Source organism: Microtus pennsylvanicus, chromosome 11 (genome assembly GCF_037038515.1).
Source record: "Microtus pennsylvanicus isolate mMicPen1 chromosome 11, mMicPen1.hap1, whole genome shotgun sequence".
Taxonomy (NCBI): Eukaryota; Metazoa; Chordata; class Mammalia; order Rodentia; family Cricetidae; genus Microtus; species Microtus pennsylvanicus.
The window spans coordinates 103,300,320-103,319,200 of NC_134589.1; the positions used below are offsets into that span (position 1 = coordinate 103,300,320).

Consider the following 18,881-nt stretch of genomic DNA (forward strand, 5'->3'; position numbering starts at 1 on the left):
GGAAGCCAACTTGCTGGCAGCCACAGGGACTTGGGAGGCTGGACAGCCGCAGCTTGGGGATGCTGGCCTCACCTGTAGCTTGTGAACCTTGTCATTGAGCTCTGCCCGGGCACGCTCCCCGTCGCTGCATTTGGATAGCACCTCCTGCAGCTGCACCTCCAGCTTCTTCTTCTTGTGCTCCACCTCCTGCTTTGCCTGGCCCAGGACACGCAGCTCCCCGGCCAGCTCCGCATTCTCTTTCTCCAATGTCTGCTTGTTTTTGTCTAGATTTGCCTTGGCCTGCCGAGGGAAGCAGAGAGAGGTGGACTTGTCCTCTCTGTCCCTCTTTCTAGTCCATCTCATCCAAGGGAAGGGGCAAAGGGAGCATAGAACTTCTATAGTGCTTCTGGGATTCTAGTTTCTTAACCCTAACCCCATCAACTGCTTTCATGTCCTTCAGGCCTGCTCTGTGTGGGTTACCAAATTTTAGGACATTTCCCAGGAAAATATGAATTCCAAGTTCTTTTTTTTTTTTAACAACTTCATGTTCTATCTTGTGACTGTGGGACTCTTTATTCAGATGGTCACACTTGTCAAAATGTGTTGAAAGTTGGTGAATTTAAACTGGGTGGGTGATGGTGCACGCCTTTAATCCCAGCACTTGAGAGGCAAAGGTTTGTCTCTGTGAGTTCAAGGCCAGCCTGCTCTACAGAGAGAGTTTGAGGACAGCCAAGGCTACCCAAGAAATCCTGTCTCAAAAGAAAAAAAACCAAAATAAAAATTGGTGAGTTTAGCCAGGTGTGGTAGCACACACCTGTAATCCCAGCACTCAGGAGGCAAACCCTGGATGTGAGACTAGAGTTGTCTAATAAGACCCTGTCTCCAAAGAAGAAACAGAGGGTAGAGAAAGAAAGGAGGGCAGGCCATGGTGGTTTATGCCCATAATCCCAGCACTCCAACTGAAGCAGGTGGATTATCATGAGTTCCAAGACAGCCTGAGGTATAGAATGAGACCCTATCTAAAAATAAGAAAAGTGTGGGGTGTGGGGAGCTTGTTTACATATTTCAATAATTCTGACTCTCAAAAAGCAAAGTAAAGACCTGGCCTTACCTTCCCTCAAGGCAAAAACCAGTCGACGCAGCAGTGCCTGCTCTGTTAGTGGGGCAGGCCCACTCCACTTGACTCTGACTGCCTGTTATCTGTCATAGATTGTCTGATCTCCCTGCTATCTCTGTGATCAATTTATTTTACCAGCCAGCTCCCGTACATATGTGGGTCACCTAAGGAAGTGTTAAAAGCAGGAAACAGGAGGATGCTTTGCAGCTCCTGAGTCCAGGCAAACCACCCAGCTTCTAGATCTCCCACAACACATCTGGGCTGCACAATTTCTCTAAATCTGAGAATCACAAATCTCATAGCTTTTTGGGTTGTAGGATATTTGTATCTGTACATAGAGAAGCACCATGGGGGATGGCTCAGGCTGAACGTGATTTGCCTACTTCTCACAGACTATGTCCACATAGCCTAAAGATCTTTATATCAAGTATCTTGGCCCACCTGCATTCTGACTATGGCCCATCTCATGAGGTCTAGGGTATAGTTTTTCACTTGTTGTGCACAGAAACTTTTGGGTTTTAGGAACATTTCAAGATTCAAAGTTCTAGACAAGAATAGGTGAAATCAGCTGTCCTGATGTGGTTTCTGGGGTGTTTCCTGAGCACGCACCCTTTTGAACTGCTCCAGCTGCTCCGTGAGTTCCTCCATAGCTTGTGTGTGCTTCTGCCTCATCTCCTGGACCTGAGCCTCATGCGAACGTGTTTCCTCATCCAGGGCCTTCTTCAGCACTGTCACCTCCTGTTCCCTCTTGGCTCTAGGGGAAAAGAACACAGTGGATGACACTCAGGTTTACCTGTGACAATACTGGGCAAGGAGACAAGAGGTCTCCTGGTACTCAGAGCTGAAGTTCTCCTTCACTGTGTGAGCCAGAGTGACTTGTCTAACCTCGCTACCCTGCAGTGTTGCATTAGCTGTGCAATGGGGAACATTTTAGTTGCTCACAGAACCTCTTAAGGCTGGCAGACCAGCATAGAAAATATAAGTAAGAGTATGTCCCTTAAATATTAACACTTCTTGGATTTATCCAGCACTTAGTATGCACTTACTGTATGCCAGGCCCTGAGCTAAGATTTTTTTTTCCTTGAAGTAGAATTTCACTCACTACATAGCCTAGGCTGGTCTCAAATTCACAATCCTTCTGCCTCTACTTCTGAGTACTAAGATTATAAGCATGAACCACCAGGCCCAGCTGGACATGATTTTTCTATACACAGCATTTCATTCTCACAGAAACTCTACAAAGCAGTGGTGTCATTTCCCACAGGGTCACAACTACCATGTGACAGAGCTACAAGATGAAGCCCAGCCTGACCTGGAGTTTTAGCCACTGCTCTGGGCTTTTCTGCATCTCTAGCCAGGTGGGAGGGAAACAAAAGGTGGGACTAACCTTTGTACACATATAAAACCCAAAGTGTGGGGAATCCCTACTGTAGGACACGCTCATTAAATGAATAGATGTCCTATGTTCACAGAGACAGAATATTGCTGGAATATGGTTTGTTTCCTCTATTTACTTGTAGTGAATCTTAAATCAGAGACCAATATAATGAATATTATTTTTAAAATTTAACATAAAACATATACACATACACACATACAGTGAAAGAAATTACTTAAAAACCCTAACTATGGGTGGAACTGGAAGAAATTTCCTTTTGAACATCTGTTCTATCATTTTAAAGTTGTTCTTCAATTCTGCACTACTGCTCTCTTGCAGATAAAACTAAACATACTCATGTTCTAGACACAAACAGGTTTGCTCGGAGCCCACAGCCTCTGGGGCCCAGCCCCGTACCGGAGCTCCTGTTGTGTGGCTGTGCTGTCCAGTGTATCCTCCAGCTCCGTCTTCAGGGCTTCCAGCTCCTCCCCCAGGTCTCGCTTCTGCTTCTCAGCCTTGTTCCTGGCAGCTCGCTCTGAGTCCAAGTCCTCCTGTAGGTCTGAGACATGGCCCTCCAGCTCTCGAATCTTCTTTAGGGCATTGTTTTTCTGGGCAATCTCTTCATCAAGCCTGCCCGGGATGGAGAACCCAGATTAAGACCCCACAACCAAGGCTATCCAATGCCACCAAAAACTGTTCTGGGGTTGGCTCCTGTGTCTCAAAGTGTAGGAGGCTCAGTTTAAAGAAAGCAGTGTCAATCCCATGGGCCTGTTTCCTTCAATGGAAGGAAATGAACGGCGCCTAATCACCTGAAATGCCGCAGTGAAAAGTAGTCCACCAACCCGGTGGTTCTTTGCTCTTCCAATAGGACCCAGCCTCTACCTGAATTGCCCAATATCCTGAGCATTGTTTAAGCCCTGATCCCGCAGTGAATAGAACCCATCCCTATGAAAGAGGCCCCTCGGACTTTACATCCTCCATCAATAAAATCTATCCCTATGCTCATCATAGATCCTTCTGGAGGCCTAGCGCTGAGCTCTGGTCCTGTTGCATGGTAAACATCTCTTTATTTCTAAGACAAAAACTGGCTTATGGAATCCAGGCTGTCCATAAAGCTGTGATCCTCCTGCTTCAGTCTCCTGAGTGTTAGGGTTACATGTATACACCATCACATTCAGCTGTGCTGTTCAACTTGACTATGATGAATGGGAAGGCCCAGGATAAGGATCAGGCAGGTGCTCTGGTGTGCTTACAGCCCAGTGGCTCCCAAAGAGGTCAGGGTCTTTCGGGAAACGCTACTGCTCCAGCACAGACTAATACACTGGAGTCACATTTTTCATTAGTTACCCAAGTTCTGCCATGCACTCCAAGTTAGAAAAGAGAGATGAGCCGGAGACTAATCAAAAAGCCTGGGGTTTGAGCCCCAGCTCTGCCTTTTACAAGCAGTGTGGGCAGGTAGTTGTGTCCCCAGAGAAGTGAGTGTAAGTGTGGTACAGTCGTTGTGTCCAAGGTGCTTCTGGGAATGAACTGAACGCACAACACACTACACAGATCGTCGTTTGCTGCTGCCATATGCACAGCCTGAAGCCAGTCAGATGCCAGGATAAAGGGAGAGCAGAGGGAGGAGGAGGGCAGGTGACTCAGGCTGTGTGGCCAGAGCTGGGGAAGCCACCTGCACAGAGAGTAGGATGGGGAGGATGAAAGCCTCAGATGACAAATTCTGGGCACCCCAGGTGCTGCAATCCCATTGGAGTGGAGAAAAGAGAAGTCAAATGTGAGGTTTAGGGGTGAGAGCATAGTTGAGAAGGCCTGCAGGAGACCTGGTCTGAGAAACAACATCCATCCCAAGGGCCTGAAGCCACCTCAAAAACCAGACACACACACACACACACACACACACACACTGCACCTGGCCAGGGCTGCTTGCAGCTCCTCCTCTTTCTTTGCTAGCTGCATCTTGAGCTCCGCAATCTGCGCCTGCAGGTCCGCGATCTGCTCGTGGTAATCACTGGCCTCACCCTCCAGCTTCCTCTTTAGTTTCTCCAGCTCTTGCCGGCTCTTCTCCTCTTTCTTCAGCTTCACTGCAAGAGAGCCAGGGCTACTTCAGCAGGGGGACGACACCAGGAAGAGGCCTATGCCTTTCTGCCTGGGCTGTGTACATTGCTCATTCTGCCCTAGACCCTTCTCGGGTGAAGGGAGTGTCAAGCCTGGGGAAAGACACCCCCCCCCCCGAATCTCACACAGTGTGGAGCCCAGATAGCATCTTTCCCATGATAATCTGTCTTTCTAAAGGTTCCTTTCTGATTTTTCTGGTTTATTAGTTTTTTTAAAAAAATATTTATTTTATCTCTGTGTGTGTGAGTATGAGTGTCTGTGTCCATGTGTAGCTCTCTCTGTGTGTATGTGTGTATGGCTGTCCGTGTTCACGTGTGAGTATCTCTGTGTGGGGGTATCTGTGCAAGTGTGTGCACACCTGTGTGTGAGGCATTTGGAGGGCAGAAGAGGCTGCTAGAACCCATGTAGCTGGAGTTACAGCATCTGTGAGCCACCTACTGTGGGTCTAGAGCCAAACTCTGTCCTCATGATTTAGCACTGGAGAAATCTAGGCCATCTCTCCAGTCCCTGTGCAATAGTTTTTAAAGTGGCTCTGTAGAATAGTGGATTTTGTGAGGCCATTTCATAGACACACATGGTGGGACTTTGCTTGTATTTACCTCAATTACTCTCTTGTCCCTCCTCCCCTCTCCTTCTGGTCCCCTTTCTTTATTCAAACAGTTCCTCTTTCTGCTTTTATGGTTTTTCTTTTTTAAAACCTGACTCCATATGAGAGCAAAGACATTTCCTTTTTTTCTCTCTCCATCTCCCTGTCTTGTCCAGCCACCTGCCCTACCTTAATACCCCTTCCTTTCTACAGACCCCCTTCAACCTTTGTGTGCTACGCCTATGCACTCATTTAAAATCAAAACTCTACACTTGCATGCACAAGCCTTTGGGTTCCATTCCCAGCACTGCATAAGCCCAGCACAGAGGCACACCTGTAATACCAGCATTTGGGATGTATCAGAAGGATCAGCAGCTCACAGCTAGCTTTGACTACATAGTAAGTTTCAGGCTAGCCTAGGCTACATGAGACCTGCCTCCAAAAATAAAGTAAAATAAATCCAACAGAATGACTCAGCAGGTAAAGGCATTTGCAGCCAAGTTTAACAATCTAAGTTCAATCCCCAGGAGCCGTACAACAGAAGGAAAGAACCAATTCTACAAAACTGTCTGTGACTTCCATGTGCATGTTGTGACATGCAGGACCACACACACTGCACATATATATGACATATGTACACACTCAATCAACAAGTAATAAATTTTTAAAGAAAATGGAAAATAAAATAATAAAAACATCAAATAAAATATTAAAATCTAGACAAAATATGTGTCTGAGTACAGTTTCATTTCTCTTAACTTCTGGTTCCACTATTTGTCCACTCACCCTCTAGTTCTGAGATCATGGACTCATGCTTGCTCTTCAGCTTTGTGAGGTTTTTAGCTTTTTCTTCCTCTTCTGCTAGATTGGTTGTCAAGTCGCTGACCCTCTCTTCTAGGAGTTTTCGTTCCTTTGGGGCCAAGGGGAAAACAATCATTGCCGTGGTTTTATTTTCCCTACATGATCTATGTTTTATTTCTGGCAGCTTCTATATGAACAGTTTAAAAAGAACCCCTTTCCTAATCACAGGCACCAGGAGTTCCAGATGGCAGAACTTCCTTAGGAACTTCCCAGGCTGCTCACTACCTACCTTAGACCAGTGTGTCCTGCATACTCAGTGTTCAGCTAAGGGACTTCCCCATTCCTGCCACACGACAGCTTGGCTCTGCCTCAGAATCTTTTCAATGCAGATCAGCCTTCTGTTCCTAACTATTTTCCAAGCTACATTCATGCCCCCTCCTCCAGAAAGTCTCCTTGGAGATCTTCTAGTATTCCACTCCTAACAGGGTGAGCATCTTCAGACCCTGGTCACAGTGGTAATAATTACTTCTATCTTGCCAGAGTGTAAGCCCCAGTGTAGGACACTGGCCTCCTGCTCCATGAGCGCCCTGGTCCACACAGACCCTAGCCCACAGGGGCCTAGCTGATGCCCAGTTTGAATGAATGGAGTCAGCTATCTTGGAATTACTAACTGAAGTGCTCCCCCATTTTCATAGGGTGCCGGATGTGAGTCCCAGGCAAGCCCGGCACATCTAACTCACTTTTGAAAGTTTGTTGTTCTGATCATCCATGACCAAGATGTCATCCTCCAGTTTCTTGATCTTGGCCTCGGCTGTGACCTTCTCAAGCTGTAGTTTCTGCCTGGCAGCCTCCTCCTCCTCCAGCTGCTCCTCCAGGTCCTTGGTTGGGAGAGAGACAAGCATCACAGCCTTGCTGGAACAAAGTCACTAGAGGAGATCTGGGCCGAAGATTCCCGCATGCTGCTGTCTCCTCCAGAAAGGAGGAGATGGACAGCCATGTAGGCTACTCTGCCTTGCTCAGTGTTGGTGACATGTCTTTACTGGCGTGTCAGTACCATACTCCAGACATTCTTTCTGTCATTCCTTCCAGAGGCAAGCAATTAGGCCCCACGAGTGTGTGTGGGGGGGGCAGGGGGAGCGGCAGGGGTGCTGAGAATTCTCAGCACAATTGGAAGGAAGTGCTAGACTGTAACCTCAGAAGCCTGGGCCATGGAAGGCATCATGGCTTCTTCCCTTCTTCTTCTGGGGGGCAGTCCACAGCCATGACAGGAGAAAGCCCAAGCAGCCCCCATGACGTGGCTAAGGAATTGGCACCTCCTGCTAACAGCCATGAGAATAGGCCACAAAGGAATTGATCTTTTAGCCTGTTTAAGCCTTCAGATGACTGATTGGGATCTTGATTGCTAACCTCACAAGTGGCCATAAGTCAGAATCACTCAACTGAGCCCCTCCCCAGTTGCTGACTACTAAGATAAATATGGACGATTTGAAGCTGCTATGTTCAGGTGATGGAGGAAGGTCATTGGTTAAATAAAAAGAAACTGCTTGGTCCCCATTGGTTAGAAGATAGGTGGGAGGAGTAAACAGAACAGAACACTGGGAGGAAGAGGAAGTGAGCTCAGACTCGACAGCTCTCCTCTCGGGAGCAGACGCCTCAGAGAGACGCCATGCTCCTCTCCTGGGCAGACGCACGCGATGAAACAAGCTGCCAGGTCAGACATGCTGAGTCTTTCCCGGTAAGACCGGTGCACACAGATTATTAGAGATGGGTTGATTGGGATATCAGAATTAGCCAGTAAGAGCTAGAGCTAAAGGGCCAAGCAGTGATTAAATGAATACAGTTTGTGTGTTGTTATTTCAGGCATAAGCTAGCCGAGCAAGTGGCTGGGGTGTTGGGGACGCAGCCCCACCGCTCCTATTACTACAAATGGCGCCCACGTGGACAACTGAATCCACAGAAAGCCTGAAAAAGCTTGGGAAAGAGTAAAGCATGTTTTCTGGATAGCAACAATTTCTCGGGTCTACTCTGCTTGCTAGAGGCAAGCAAGCGCTCTCATCTAAGAGAGGCTTCCTGACTCAGCTTTAGCCGCAAAACCCTGCAGCTCATTAAGAGGTCCTGCCACGAAACACTTAAATGGTGTTGAGGAAAAGCTGAACACATGCTTTTCTGTTTTCAGCCATAGCAGGAAAAAAGCTGCGCCGTTTAAAAATACCGGCTTCTGGGCTGTCCTGCCAGGGCAAACTCTGACTCTTTTACGCAGGTGGTTCGTGCGGTTTGCAAGCACAGGCTGCTGAAGCTCGCTTGCTGGCAGGGACCTTGAAACATTGTAGACTTGTGGCACTGAATGCGGCTCTGGCTGGTACCTCAGCCACAAGGTTGGAATGGCAGAAAGCTAAGGAATGGGCTACATCTGGCCGGCAAAGCCACGACTTTAGTCCTACTGAGATTGCTTGGTAAATTAAAGACTCATATGGTCAGAAAAAGAGAGATATACAGTAAAGAGAGATTCAAAGACAGAGAAAATTTCTGAATGGTTTAAAGTGTGTTAAAAATATATGCAAGCTAAAAGTTGAAGTTCTTAAAGTAAAAAAAAACGGAAGAGAGTTGTTGTGTGTGGTAGTACACACCTTTAATCCCAACACTTGGGAGGCAGAGGGAGATAGACCTCTGTGACTTCAAGGTGTGGTAGCACACGCCTTTAATCCCAGTGCCTAAAAGGCAGAGACAAACAGATCTCTGTGAATTCAAGGTGTAGTAGCAAACACCTTTAATCCCAATGCCTGGGAGGCAGAGACAGGCGGATCTCTGAGAGTTCAAAGACAGCCTGGTCTACAGAGTTATTCCAGGTCAAAGATATACACTCAAAAAGCAAAAAGTTAACCTAGGAATGTCACAGCTTAGATTCTTAAGCGCCTAATGATTTAAAGGCACAAATCAAAAGTGCTCCTGGATAGTAAAAAATTGCAGATTCACAATAGGACAGATTCAGACCACTAAATGAGTCACACTGTTGGATGAATGTACGTAGGCTTGGGAGAGAGAAGAAAAAGAATATAGAGAATAAAGTTAATGGTTTAAAAAAAAAGTAAAGTCTTTAAAGAGACAGAGTACAGATAGTTAAGAGATTAAAAGAAATAAAGAAAAATAAGCCACGTAAAAATGGAAAATTCACAGAGAGTCTGGATTCTTTGTATTATTGTGTTTTCTTTAAATTTTTTGACAGTGAAGGAGCTAAGTATAGAGAGACATTTCATTATATGGGCTGCCAAGTGGAACCAGAACGGATATCATGAGGGTATGATTTCAGAATTTGGGTCTAAGGATATGATGCTTTGGAAAGGGTCTTCTTTTGTTTTCACAGAGGAACAGACCCTGTGGATTTCTTCTATTCCAATTTGGTATGATAGACCACGCCCTCCTGAAAGGTTGCTGTAACACCCTCAAAAAATTGCTTCGCTCAACTGCCAACTGAGATGACCCTGGCACACAGGTTACCCCATGAAAGATATGATTAACAGCGCCCCCATTCAGCAGGAAGCAGTTTGGAGAGAAATAACTGCGCCCATATTCCCAAAAAATGTTTATAAATGTTCTTTTACATTTAAAGGGGGATATGATATAGATATGAATAATTTGTATTAGTATAGATTTTGCTTTATTGATAGAGATTTATGGTCAATTTTGTTATATGTATATGTATTTCTGATATTGATTAAGGTATTGTGATTGTGTAGTTCATTTAAATATGTACTGTATAATTAAGAAATATAGGTTGTTAATGGATAATCATCGATAATAGTAAAGCTTGTAGTCATGTTAGTTAGATTTTCTAGATATATAGAGATATATTTTAGATAGACATTCTTCATGTCTTTCAAAGATTACAGAATAGGACATTTAATGTTTTAATAACTTAGGGTTTTTCATGACAATGAGACACTCTGCTCCTGGCAGCACCAATCTACTTCAGGAAGAAGATGGGCATCGAAGAGGATCTTTATGAAGTTTGATAGTCATTTGGGCAAGAAACTCCTATTGCCTGGACTATTGCATAAACTGGACACAGAGAACCCACAAAGAGAGGACTACTGAACTTGCCTAAGGTGAGATGATCTTTCGGGGTTCCTGATTCATGAAAGAGTCTGCGAGACATTCTGCAGGACACAATAGATAGTGACTGAACTGACTTTGAATTTTCCTGCTTTATGGAAATGTCTGCTGGATACCATGGACCTGAAGGCTGAAGATGGATGCCCCAACGGTACAGAGGAACTTTGGGTGACTGTCCAGGCAGCGAGATGTCTCTGTCATTTCTAGAGTTTTAAAAGTTGCTTTTTTCTTGTTTGCTTAGGTAGTATTGTATCTTTCTGGAGTCTTTGATGGAGGTAAGAATAGTTAGTTATATTATAGTTTTCCTTAGTTATGATAAAGATTATTGTAACTTTTACTTGATAACTGTTTCGTTATATGTAATTTTGCTATGTTAAAGTTAAAGCCTTTTTTTTTTTTTTGCTTAAACCAAAAAAGGGGAAATGATGGAGGAAGGTCATTGGTTAAATAAAAAGAAACTGCTTGGTCCCCATTGGTTAGAAGATAGGTGGGAGGAGTAAACAGAACAGAACGCTGGGAGGAAGAGGAAGTGAGCTCAGACTCGACAGCTCTTCTCTCCAGAGCAGACGCCTCAGAGAGACGCCATGCCCCGCTCCCAGGCAGATGCACGCAATGAAGCTCCGACCTAGAATCTTCCCGGTAAGACGGGTGCTCACAGATTATTAGAGATGGGTTGATCAGGATATCAGAATTAGCCAGTAAGGGCTAAAGCTAATGGGCCAAGCAGTGATTAAAAGAATACAGTGTCCGTGTAATTATTTCGGGGCATAAGCTAGCCGAGCAGGCGGCTGGGGTGTTGGGGACGCAGCCCCGCCGCCGCTCCTATTACTACATTCAGGCTGTTCATTACAGTGTTATTCTCACACCAAGCTGCTAACAGGAAGGGGGTCAGCATACAGAATACAAGGCACTAGACAGAGCAGGCTCTGGTGACTTGTGTTCAATCCCTGCCCTAGCTCTGTGGTGTTGGGCAGATAACCATTGCTCTCTAAGGGTGTGTGCCTCCGCTGTCCAGCATCAGGGCTGTGTATCATCAGATGCCTTCACGAGGGTCTAGTGAATCTGTTCCCATCATAAGGTGCCCCTGCAATGTCTTACCAGCATCTGCTGAGCCATCTTCTTCCTCTCAGCCTGCAGTTGCTGGCCCCGGTCCTCCTCTTCCTCCAGGCGGGCCTCCATCTCATGCAGGATCTCTTCCAATTCCTGCTTTTTGGCTGCCAGCCGGACCCGCATCTCCTCGGCCTCAGCATACAGCTCTGTTTCTGCCTGCAGCTGCTCTTGCAGCAGATTCTTCTCCTCAGCCAGCTGCATGCAGGATTAGGATGCAGGATCAGGAGGTGGCCATGAGGTGATCCAAATCTCACTCCTTGCTGTGCAGCCCTCACAGCCCACTGTACACTTGTTTATACCTGTGTGTGCTTCTGCTCCAGCTCCTTTAGCTCAGTCTCTGCCTTCTGCTGCCGCTCCTTGATCTTCTGCATCTCCTCCTCCTTGGCCTGCATCTCTTCCTCCTGCCGTGTCACCTGGAGCAATGGCTTTACCTGCATAGATACACATAGGGAGCCATTTTCATCAAATATTGGATTGGTTCTCAGCTATAGATGATTTTGTCTAGGTGACACTGGGCAATGTTAGGGACATAATCAGCAGTTGAAACAGGGATGGAAGTTTTTATTGGCATCAGTAGGTAGAGGCAAGAGGTATGGGCTTACATTTAAGAACAATTTCTAGGAACCTCTCCCACAAGACAGAATTGCTGAGCCTAAACTCAAAAGATGAGGGACCTTTCATTGTTTGTTTTTTGTAGTTCTGGGGATTGAACCCAGGGCTGTGTGCTTTACCCACTGGGCCTCTTATTAGATACATTTATTAGAACAAAATGAAAGAAGAGCCAAGGGAGTTGGACATAGCTATGCATCTTTGCAAGAAAAAGATCCTGCATTGCTGTTTCCCTGTCACAGTCACTGTCACAGCAGTGCATGGCTGTCACCTACAAACCTTACAGACCTGCATGTGAGGCCTGACTTCAGACCTTCAATTCCAGAGTCACTTTGGACCACCTCCCATTCCCATCTCTAGAGACCCCAGTAGGGCTTGGGGCTGGGAAACTGAAGGAGGTCAGGTGGCTTCTGGAAAGGTGCAGAGTCAATCACTCACTTTCGTGAACAGCCTCCACCATTGCCAGTTGCGGAGCTTGAGGTAGGCAGCACAGTTCCTCTGGATCACCTTCATGGCTGTCAACTGTTGCTGCCTCTTTATGAAGGCCCTGTGCAGAGGAAGGCAGGGAGCCGTGAGTTGCTTCCTTCATGGTTCACGGCATCATTCCCTGTATAGGACACCCCCCGTTTGCTCCAGCCGATCTTTCTGAGCATCAGAATATAATCAGAATATTAACCAGCATATTATCTGATCAAGCCACTTAAGCTGGCTCCCAGAGCCTTTCTCAGTAGGTAAGGAAAACTTCAGGCTCACAAATGCCTCTGAATCAAGGCTAGAAATGATATCTAAGGAAAATTCCTATGCTCTGTTTCTATAAGGATTCTTCACACCCTGCCTGTGCCCACTGAGTTCTGACAGACTTCTTTATTCCTTGGTAGTATTTCAGAATTTTCAAACCTTAATACCAAACCAGCACTATGTTTCTTAGGAGCTTCTGAGTTTGAAAAACTACAGAATGATGACAACAAACCCATTCTGCCATGTTAGGAGCCTCGTGGGCTGTGGGTACATATAAGAACACCAATTATTAAGAGTACCAATTATTAGGCCGGGCGATGGTGGCGCACGCCTTTAATCCCAGCACTCGGGAGGCAGAGGCAGGCGGATCTCTGTGAGTTCGAGACTAGCCTGGTCTACAGAGCTAGTTCCAGGACAGGCTCCAAAGCCATAGAGAAACCCTGTCTCGAAAACTCCCCCCCCCCCCAACAAAAAGAGTACCAATTATTTTGGGAACAGGAACAATGGCAACAGAGAGTTTAATGATAAAATTTAATAAATTAGGGCTGCTGTTGCACTAAGGGCTCCCCAGTATCTGGACGTAACCATATTGAGTCTCTGACACAATCGAGGCTCTACAGATGTGGTTTGGACTATACCTGATAATAGCCCACATTCCAGTCTTCAGCACCTGAAAGATCGCTCTAGGTTGTTTCCTTCCCTCCTTCCCTCCTTCCTTCCTTCCTTTCTTCTTTCCCTCCCTTCCTCCCTCCCTTCCTTCCTTCCTTTCTTCTTTCCCTCCCTCCCTTCCTCCCTCCTTCCTTCCTCCCTCCCTTCCTCCCTCCTTCCTTCCTCCCTCCCTCCCTTCTTCCTTCCTTCTTCCCTCCCTTCTTCCTTCCTTCCTTCCTTCCTTCCTTCCTTCCTTCCTTCCTTCCTTCCTTCTTTCCTTCCTTCCTCCTTCCCTCCCTCCCTTCCTTCCTTCCTTCCTTTTTCCCTCCCTCCCTTCTTCCTTCCTTTCTCCCTCCCTCCCTCCCTCCCTCCCTCCCTCCTTCCTTCCTTCCTTCCTTCCTTCCTTCCTTCCTTCCTTCCTTCCTTCCTTCCTTTTCTTTCTTTTCAGACATGGTTTCTCTGTGCTGCCCTGGCTTTCCTGGAACTTGCTCTGTAGACCAGTCACTCACAGAGATCAGCCTGCCTCTGCCTCCCAAGTGCTGGGATTAAAGGTCACCATGCCCAGCAGGGGGCATCTTTCCTTGAGGAACTTGAGTTTTCATCTTAACACCAAGCAGAACTGATGAAGCATTGCAACTTCTAGTGTCTCCCTTTATGAATCTTATTTGAACATGGGGCTAGAGATACAGCCAAATAATCTTTTCTCTGATATGGTCTCATAGTCTAAGACTTCTGAAATGAACCAGCCACATTTCCAAGCCCTCTCTAAGCATATTTCATTAACTCCTCTTGAACAATTTTATGAGGCAGAAATGATTGCACTCAGGAGAAATCTGAGCACATGAAATGAGAAATTGAGAATGAGAACCCAGGTCTAAAACTCTCAACCCACTGACTGTCGTTCTGCCCTTTCTGTACCATAATCCTCATATATACACATTTCAGTTGGTAGCTTCTGCTTCCTCTCAGAGAGAAGCTGTTGATTACGGGAGTGTCTTAAAATAGATGGCCTCTTGGAATCGGGGAATCCCAGTACAAAGCTGGAAATCCCCTTCTCTGGACTTTAGGTTTCTACTCTGAATTTGGGGGAAACTTTAGGATACAGGAAATTGTATTTACTTTCTGGCCAGGTAGCCACGACACATCGCCTGGAAGGCCATGATCACATCAGTAATCTTCAGGTCTCGTTCCTCCTCCAGGTGGGCCAGGACTCCCGTTCGGAAGAAGATTTTGCTCTGCCCAATCCTGTACAGGTTGGGGTCAAGTTCCAGGGCTTTGATCTGAGAAGAGAGAAAGAGAAAGCCTGCTATTTTCAACTGTTCTGTTTGTTCAGTGGTGCCATGTATTTAGGAACCATTCCACCCAGATCAGCAACTGGAAATATGACTCAGAGCTGGGAGGTCACAATTGGATGTCTGGGGAGGGTCCCAAGGTTAAGCTCACCATGAGAATGCAAGCTTGCTTTCCATCCATAAAGCCTTTGGGGATGGCATTCGCTGCCAGGATCTCATAGCTTAAAACACAGGACAGAAGTTACACACTCATCTCCATGATTCATGCTTTCTTCAGGGCTTGCTCCCCACTGCCCCACCAACCACAGCAGGCTCACCGTTGCCGGAACTCTTGGAAGACAATCCTGTTGGGGAAGCCCTGACGGCAGATGCGGATGCCCTCCAACACACCATTACACCGCAGCTGCTCCAGCACCAGAAATGCGTCCAACTTGCCAGACTATGGAAGTGGAAGAGGCCAGTGACCACTCGAGCAGCAAGGCCCAGACCCCAGGGCCAGAAAACTAACCTGAAGTCTGTGGGGTCTTCACAGGGTTTAGCTGAGGTACAATGTCTCCTGTTGCCATCTCTGGGTCTTTATATTTTCTTTGGCATTATTTGTCCCATAATCCCATTGTAATTGGTGGTGCTAGCACCCCTGGCTAGAAACTGGGTCTGTTTCCCCTTTACTATCCTCTCCCTCACTCCTGGTCTTTGCTAATCCATAGCTCTTACCTCCCAAGTCTCTCCCAGTAATTTTCTATTTTCCTTTTTTAAAATTTTCCATTTTTTAAAATTGATTTTACTGAGCTCTACATTTTTCTCTGCTTCCCTTCCTCTCCCCTCCCCCTCTACCCTCTCCCATGATCCCCATGCTCCCAATTTACTCAGAAGATCTTGTCTCTTTCTACTTCCCATGTAGATTAGATCTTTGTATGTCTCTCTTGGGGTCTTCTTTGTTGTCTAGGTTCTCTGGGGTTGTGAATTATAGGCTGTTTTTTTTCTTTGATTTATGTCTAAAAGCCACTTATGAGTGAGTCCAGTAAGTTTCTTTAAAAAAAAAAAACCTCGGGAGACAGCGACAGCAGATCTCTATGAGTTAGAGGCCAGCTTGGTCTACAGGGCAAGTTCTAGGACAGGCTTTAAAGCTACACAGAGAAATCCTCTATTGAAGAACCAACCCCCCCCAAAAAAAGCAGTTGTAGTGTATTAGTATATATTATGTTCTTGCATGCCTATGAGAGCATACATGTGTGGACATGTGTGGTGTGTGTGTGTTATGTATGTGTGTATGCGCCTGTGTATGTGATATGTACTCATGTGAAATGTGTATACTCATGTGTGTGTATTCATTTGGAGGCCGAAAGTTGGTGTCAGAAATCTTCCACTGTACTCACTGACTCGTTCATCCAAACTCAAAGTTCACCAGTCCTACTAGTCTCTTAGCTGAATTGTTTTGGAAATTCCTTGTCTCTGTCTTTGGAGATTAAAATTACAAGCAGGCCACCATACCTACCTAGTATTTATGTGGGCTTCTGGGGTTCCAAGTCATACATGTGTGGCAAGCATCTCTCCCAACCTACATTCGTATGCCATTGTCTGTGTCTTTTACCCAGACAACTGCAGCACCTTCCAACTTGGTCATCTCCCCTCAGTCCTGCTCATTTTTCCTAGCTCCTCATTTGGTCTAAAACATAATTTTGATCATGACCTACTGTATAAACTCCTTCAGTGGCTTCCTACAGACAGGAGGCCATCACAAAAGGAACTCCATAATCCAGTCCAGTCCCATCCTTACCTCATGTCAATAAGAAACAAGGGGGCTGGACGATGGCTCATTCCATAAAGTGACCACTCCATAAGCTAGAGGCCCTGAGTTCAAATCCTCAGGACCCATGTAAAGCCAAGCATAATGCCATGTGCCTGTAATTCTAGAATTGTAAGAAGGAAGGCAGGGATAGAGGATTTCAAAAAACTAGTAGGCCAGCTAAACTGTCCTGTGTGGTAAAGCTTTAGGCCAATGAGAAAGCTGTCCCACATGGAAATGGAAGGTGCCTAAGGACCAACACCAGAGATTGTCTTCTGACTCTACAGTACACTGTATGTGTACATGCACACAAAACAAAAACAATACAAAATGAGCTAGCTACAGTTTTCTTGCCTAGACTCATTTTTTTACCCCCAGTTCTGACTTAAAGGCCTCCAGACACTATGCACGTCACCAAGTTGATGTCTACCCATGTCTTTTTAAATGACATTTATTTATTTATTTATTTATATTTATTGTGTATATGTGTGTATGTGGGATTGGTGTGGGCACAAGTGTGCCACAGTGCATATGCGGAGGTCAGAGGGAATCCTGTAGCACTCAGTTTTTCCCTTCTACTATGTGGGTTCCAGGGATGGAACTCAGGTTATTAGCCTTGATTGACATCAAGAGCCTTTACCCATTGAGCCATCTCCCCAACCCATCTATCCATTCTTAAAGTTCTTGCAGAGGTAGATACTCCAGTTTTTTGTTGTTTTCCTAATTTACCATTGTGATTCTAGCCTGTGTGTTAAGGTCCCTGGTCTCCTGATATTTTGGGGAGAAATGGGGCACATAATGAGATGTCCAGCAGACTTCCTCGCCTCTCTCTACTGGATGCTATAGCAAATGTGTACCCAGTGATTTCTCCAGCACTGCATCCTAAGTGTCAGTCACAAATAGCAGCTTGGCAAGTGTTTACTAGAAGAACGGAAGGGTTGGTGGCCTCACACCCCATGCCACTACCTAGATGAACAGTCTCTGGAAAGAGTCCCTTCCTTCCTTCCTTGATTTCTGTTGCTTTTAGGCATGGGGAGTAGGCCCCAAATCCAGACAAACTGTCCACTGTCCTTGAGGCTGCTCAGGACAGGGACCAAGGTCAGACCACTTTTTCTGCCCCTCCACCTCGTTAGTCTGCCTGTTGCCTCCCAGGTGCCTCTCTGCAGTCCTCCAACACTACCTCGTGGGCAGGAGCTCCAGGCTGGGGGGTACCTCACCCTCTTCTCGTGATTGGGGATGATGCAGCGCACAAAGTTAGGCGTGGTGTTGTGCAACGTAGTCATCAGTTTCCCTAGCTGTTCTTTGTAGAGCTGGCCCACAGTGCGGAACATGCCTTTCTTAGTCTTGGAGGCACTAGGCAGTGAGCTCTCGGTCATCTTGGCCATCTGGTCCAGGCCCACAATGCGGTCCACTGTGGGGTACATGAAGGATGATATCAGCCTCTAGGCCACTTCAGGGATCCTACACTCTTGTCACAAACCAGATGACGAGACTGTGAAGATGGTGGTCGAGGGAGGTGTTCCTAGACCCCATCTGGGGGGTACCGTTCCCATTTTTCTCTGTGATGGTCAGGTGTTTCCACCTCTAGCTGAGGTAAGGGCCTCGAAGTAGTGTCAATTTGGGCATCCTTGAGAGCACCCGAGTGGCAGATAAACCAGTGTCCTCTCAAGGATCACAGAGACCTAAGGAGTCAGTTTCGTTCTTGGTGCTAACTCACTGGGTAGCCTGGCCCTGGACCATGTTGTGCTTCAGTTCCCTTCTCTGCAATGGCAGCAATAGCAGCATCTAATTCATTCATTCATTTATTTATTATGTATATAATATTCTGTATGTATGCCTGCAGGCCAGAAGAGGGCACCAGACCTCAGTACAGATGGTTGTGAGTCACCATGTGGTTGCTGGGAATTAAACTCAGGATCTTTGGAAGAGCAGGCGATGCTCTTAACCACTGAGCCATCTCTCCAGCCTCCCAGCATCTAATTCCTAAAGATGGAATATGACCACAAAGCCTAGAAAGCCCTGACCTCCATAGTAACCTTCAGTACTTACTGAACCCTAGGGAGTTTGCTGAGAACTAACTATGGATGGCGTAAGCACACAACAAAGGCCCTGTCCACTTCAGCTCATAGGTTACCCATCTCTGACAGGAGGAGGCAGACAATGCAATGTAGCAGGTAGGCAGGTATGCTTAGAAAAGTTAAGGATAAAGAGAGGGGAGAGGAAAAGGAGTGAGAAGAGAGAAAAAGGGAGAGGAGAAGAGGATGGGGGAACAAGAGGGAGAGAAGGAGTGATTTCCCGAGACAGGGTGATAGGGAGTGTCTGTCTAAGAAGCTGATCTTTGAGCAGATACAGAACCAAGCAGTGACCACCATCTTTCCACAAATGCATACGTGTCCAATGAGAGAACATCCTTGGTATAAGTGACAAGTACTCTGATGAGGACTGAGAAGATGTAAGTGCTCAACAGCCAAGACACCAGTGGGCAATATTATCACCACAGAGGAGCTTTGCTTTGGGCAGGTGCTCTGCCAAATAGCCATAGCTTCCCCTTTCTTCTTTAGAATGGAATAAGAAGTGCCCACTGCTACAGCATGTGCCACCATCATGGCCAG

General features: G+C 46.3%; 1 protein-coding gene across 4 annotated transcripts in view; it reads right to left on the reverse strand.

The window, feature by feature from the left end:
* Myh11 (myosin heavy chain 11) overlaps positions 1 to 18,881 on the reverse strand; it is a 99,806-nt gene that overhangs the window by 15,248 nt on the left and 65,677 nt on the right. For all 4 annotated transcript variants that reach the window (XM_075942108.1, XM_075942111.1, XM_075942110.1 and 1 more), the window contains 13 exons: positions 17,487 to 17,680; positions 14,801 to 14,922; positions 14,635 to 14,704; positions 14,311 to 14,471; positions 12,244 to 12,352; positions 11,496 to 11,627; positions 11,185 to 11,391; positions 6,717 to 6,854; positions 5,962 to 6,085; positions 4,384 to 4,555; positions 2,892 to 3,104; positions 1,706 to 1,850; positions 73 to 279 (listed from right to left, as the gene is read on the reverse strand). In XM_075942108.1, the coding sequence (XP_075798223.1) occupies positions 73 to 279; positions 1,706 to 1,850; positions 2,892 to 3,104; positions 4,384 to 4,555; positions 5,962 to 6,085; positions 6,717 to 6,854; positions 11,185 to 11,391; positions 11,496 to 11,627; positions 12,244 to 12,352; positions 14,311 to 14,471; positions 14,635 to 14,704; positions 14,801 to 14,922; positions 17,487 to 17,680 (1,994 nt within the window). The remainder of the gene's footprint in view (positions 1 to 72; positions 280 to 1,705; positions 1,851 to 2,891; positions 3,105 to 4,383; positions 4,556 to 5,961; positions 6,086 to 6,716; positions 6,855 to 11,184; positions 11,392 to 11,495; positions 11,628 to 12,243; positions 12,353 to 14,310; positions 14,472 to 14,634; positions 14,705 to 14,800; positions 14,923 to 17,486; positions 17,681 to 18,881) is intronic.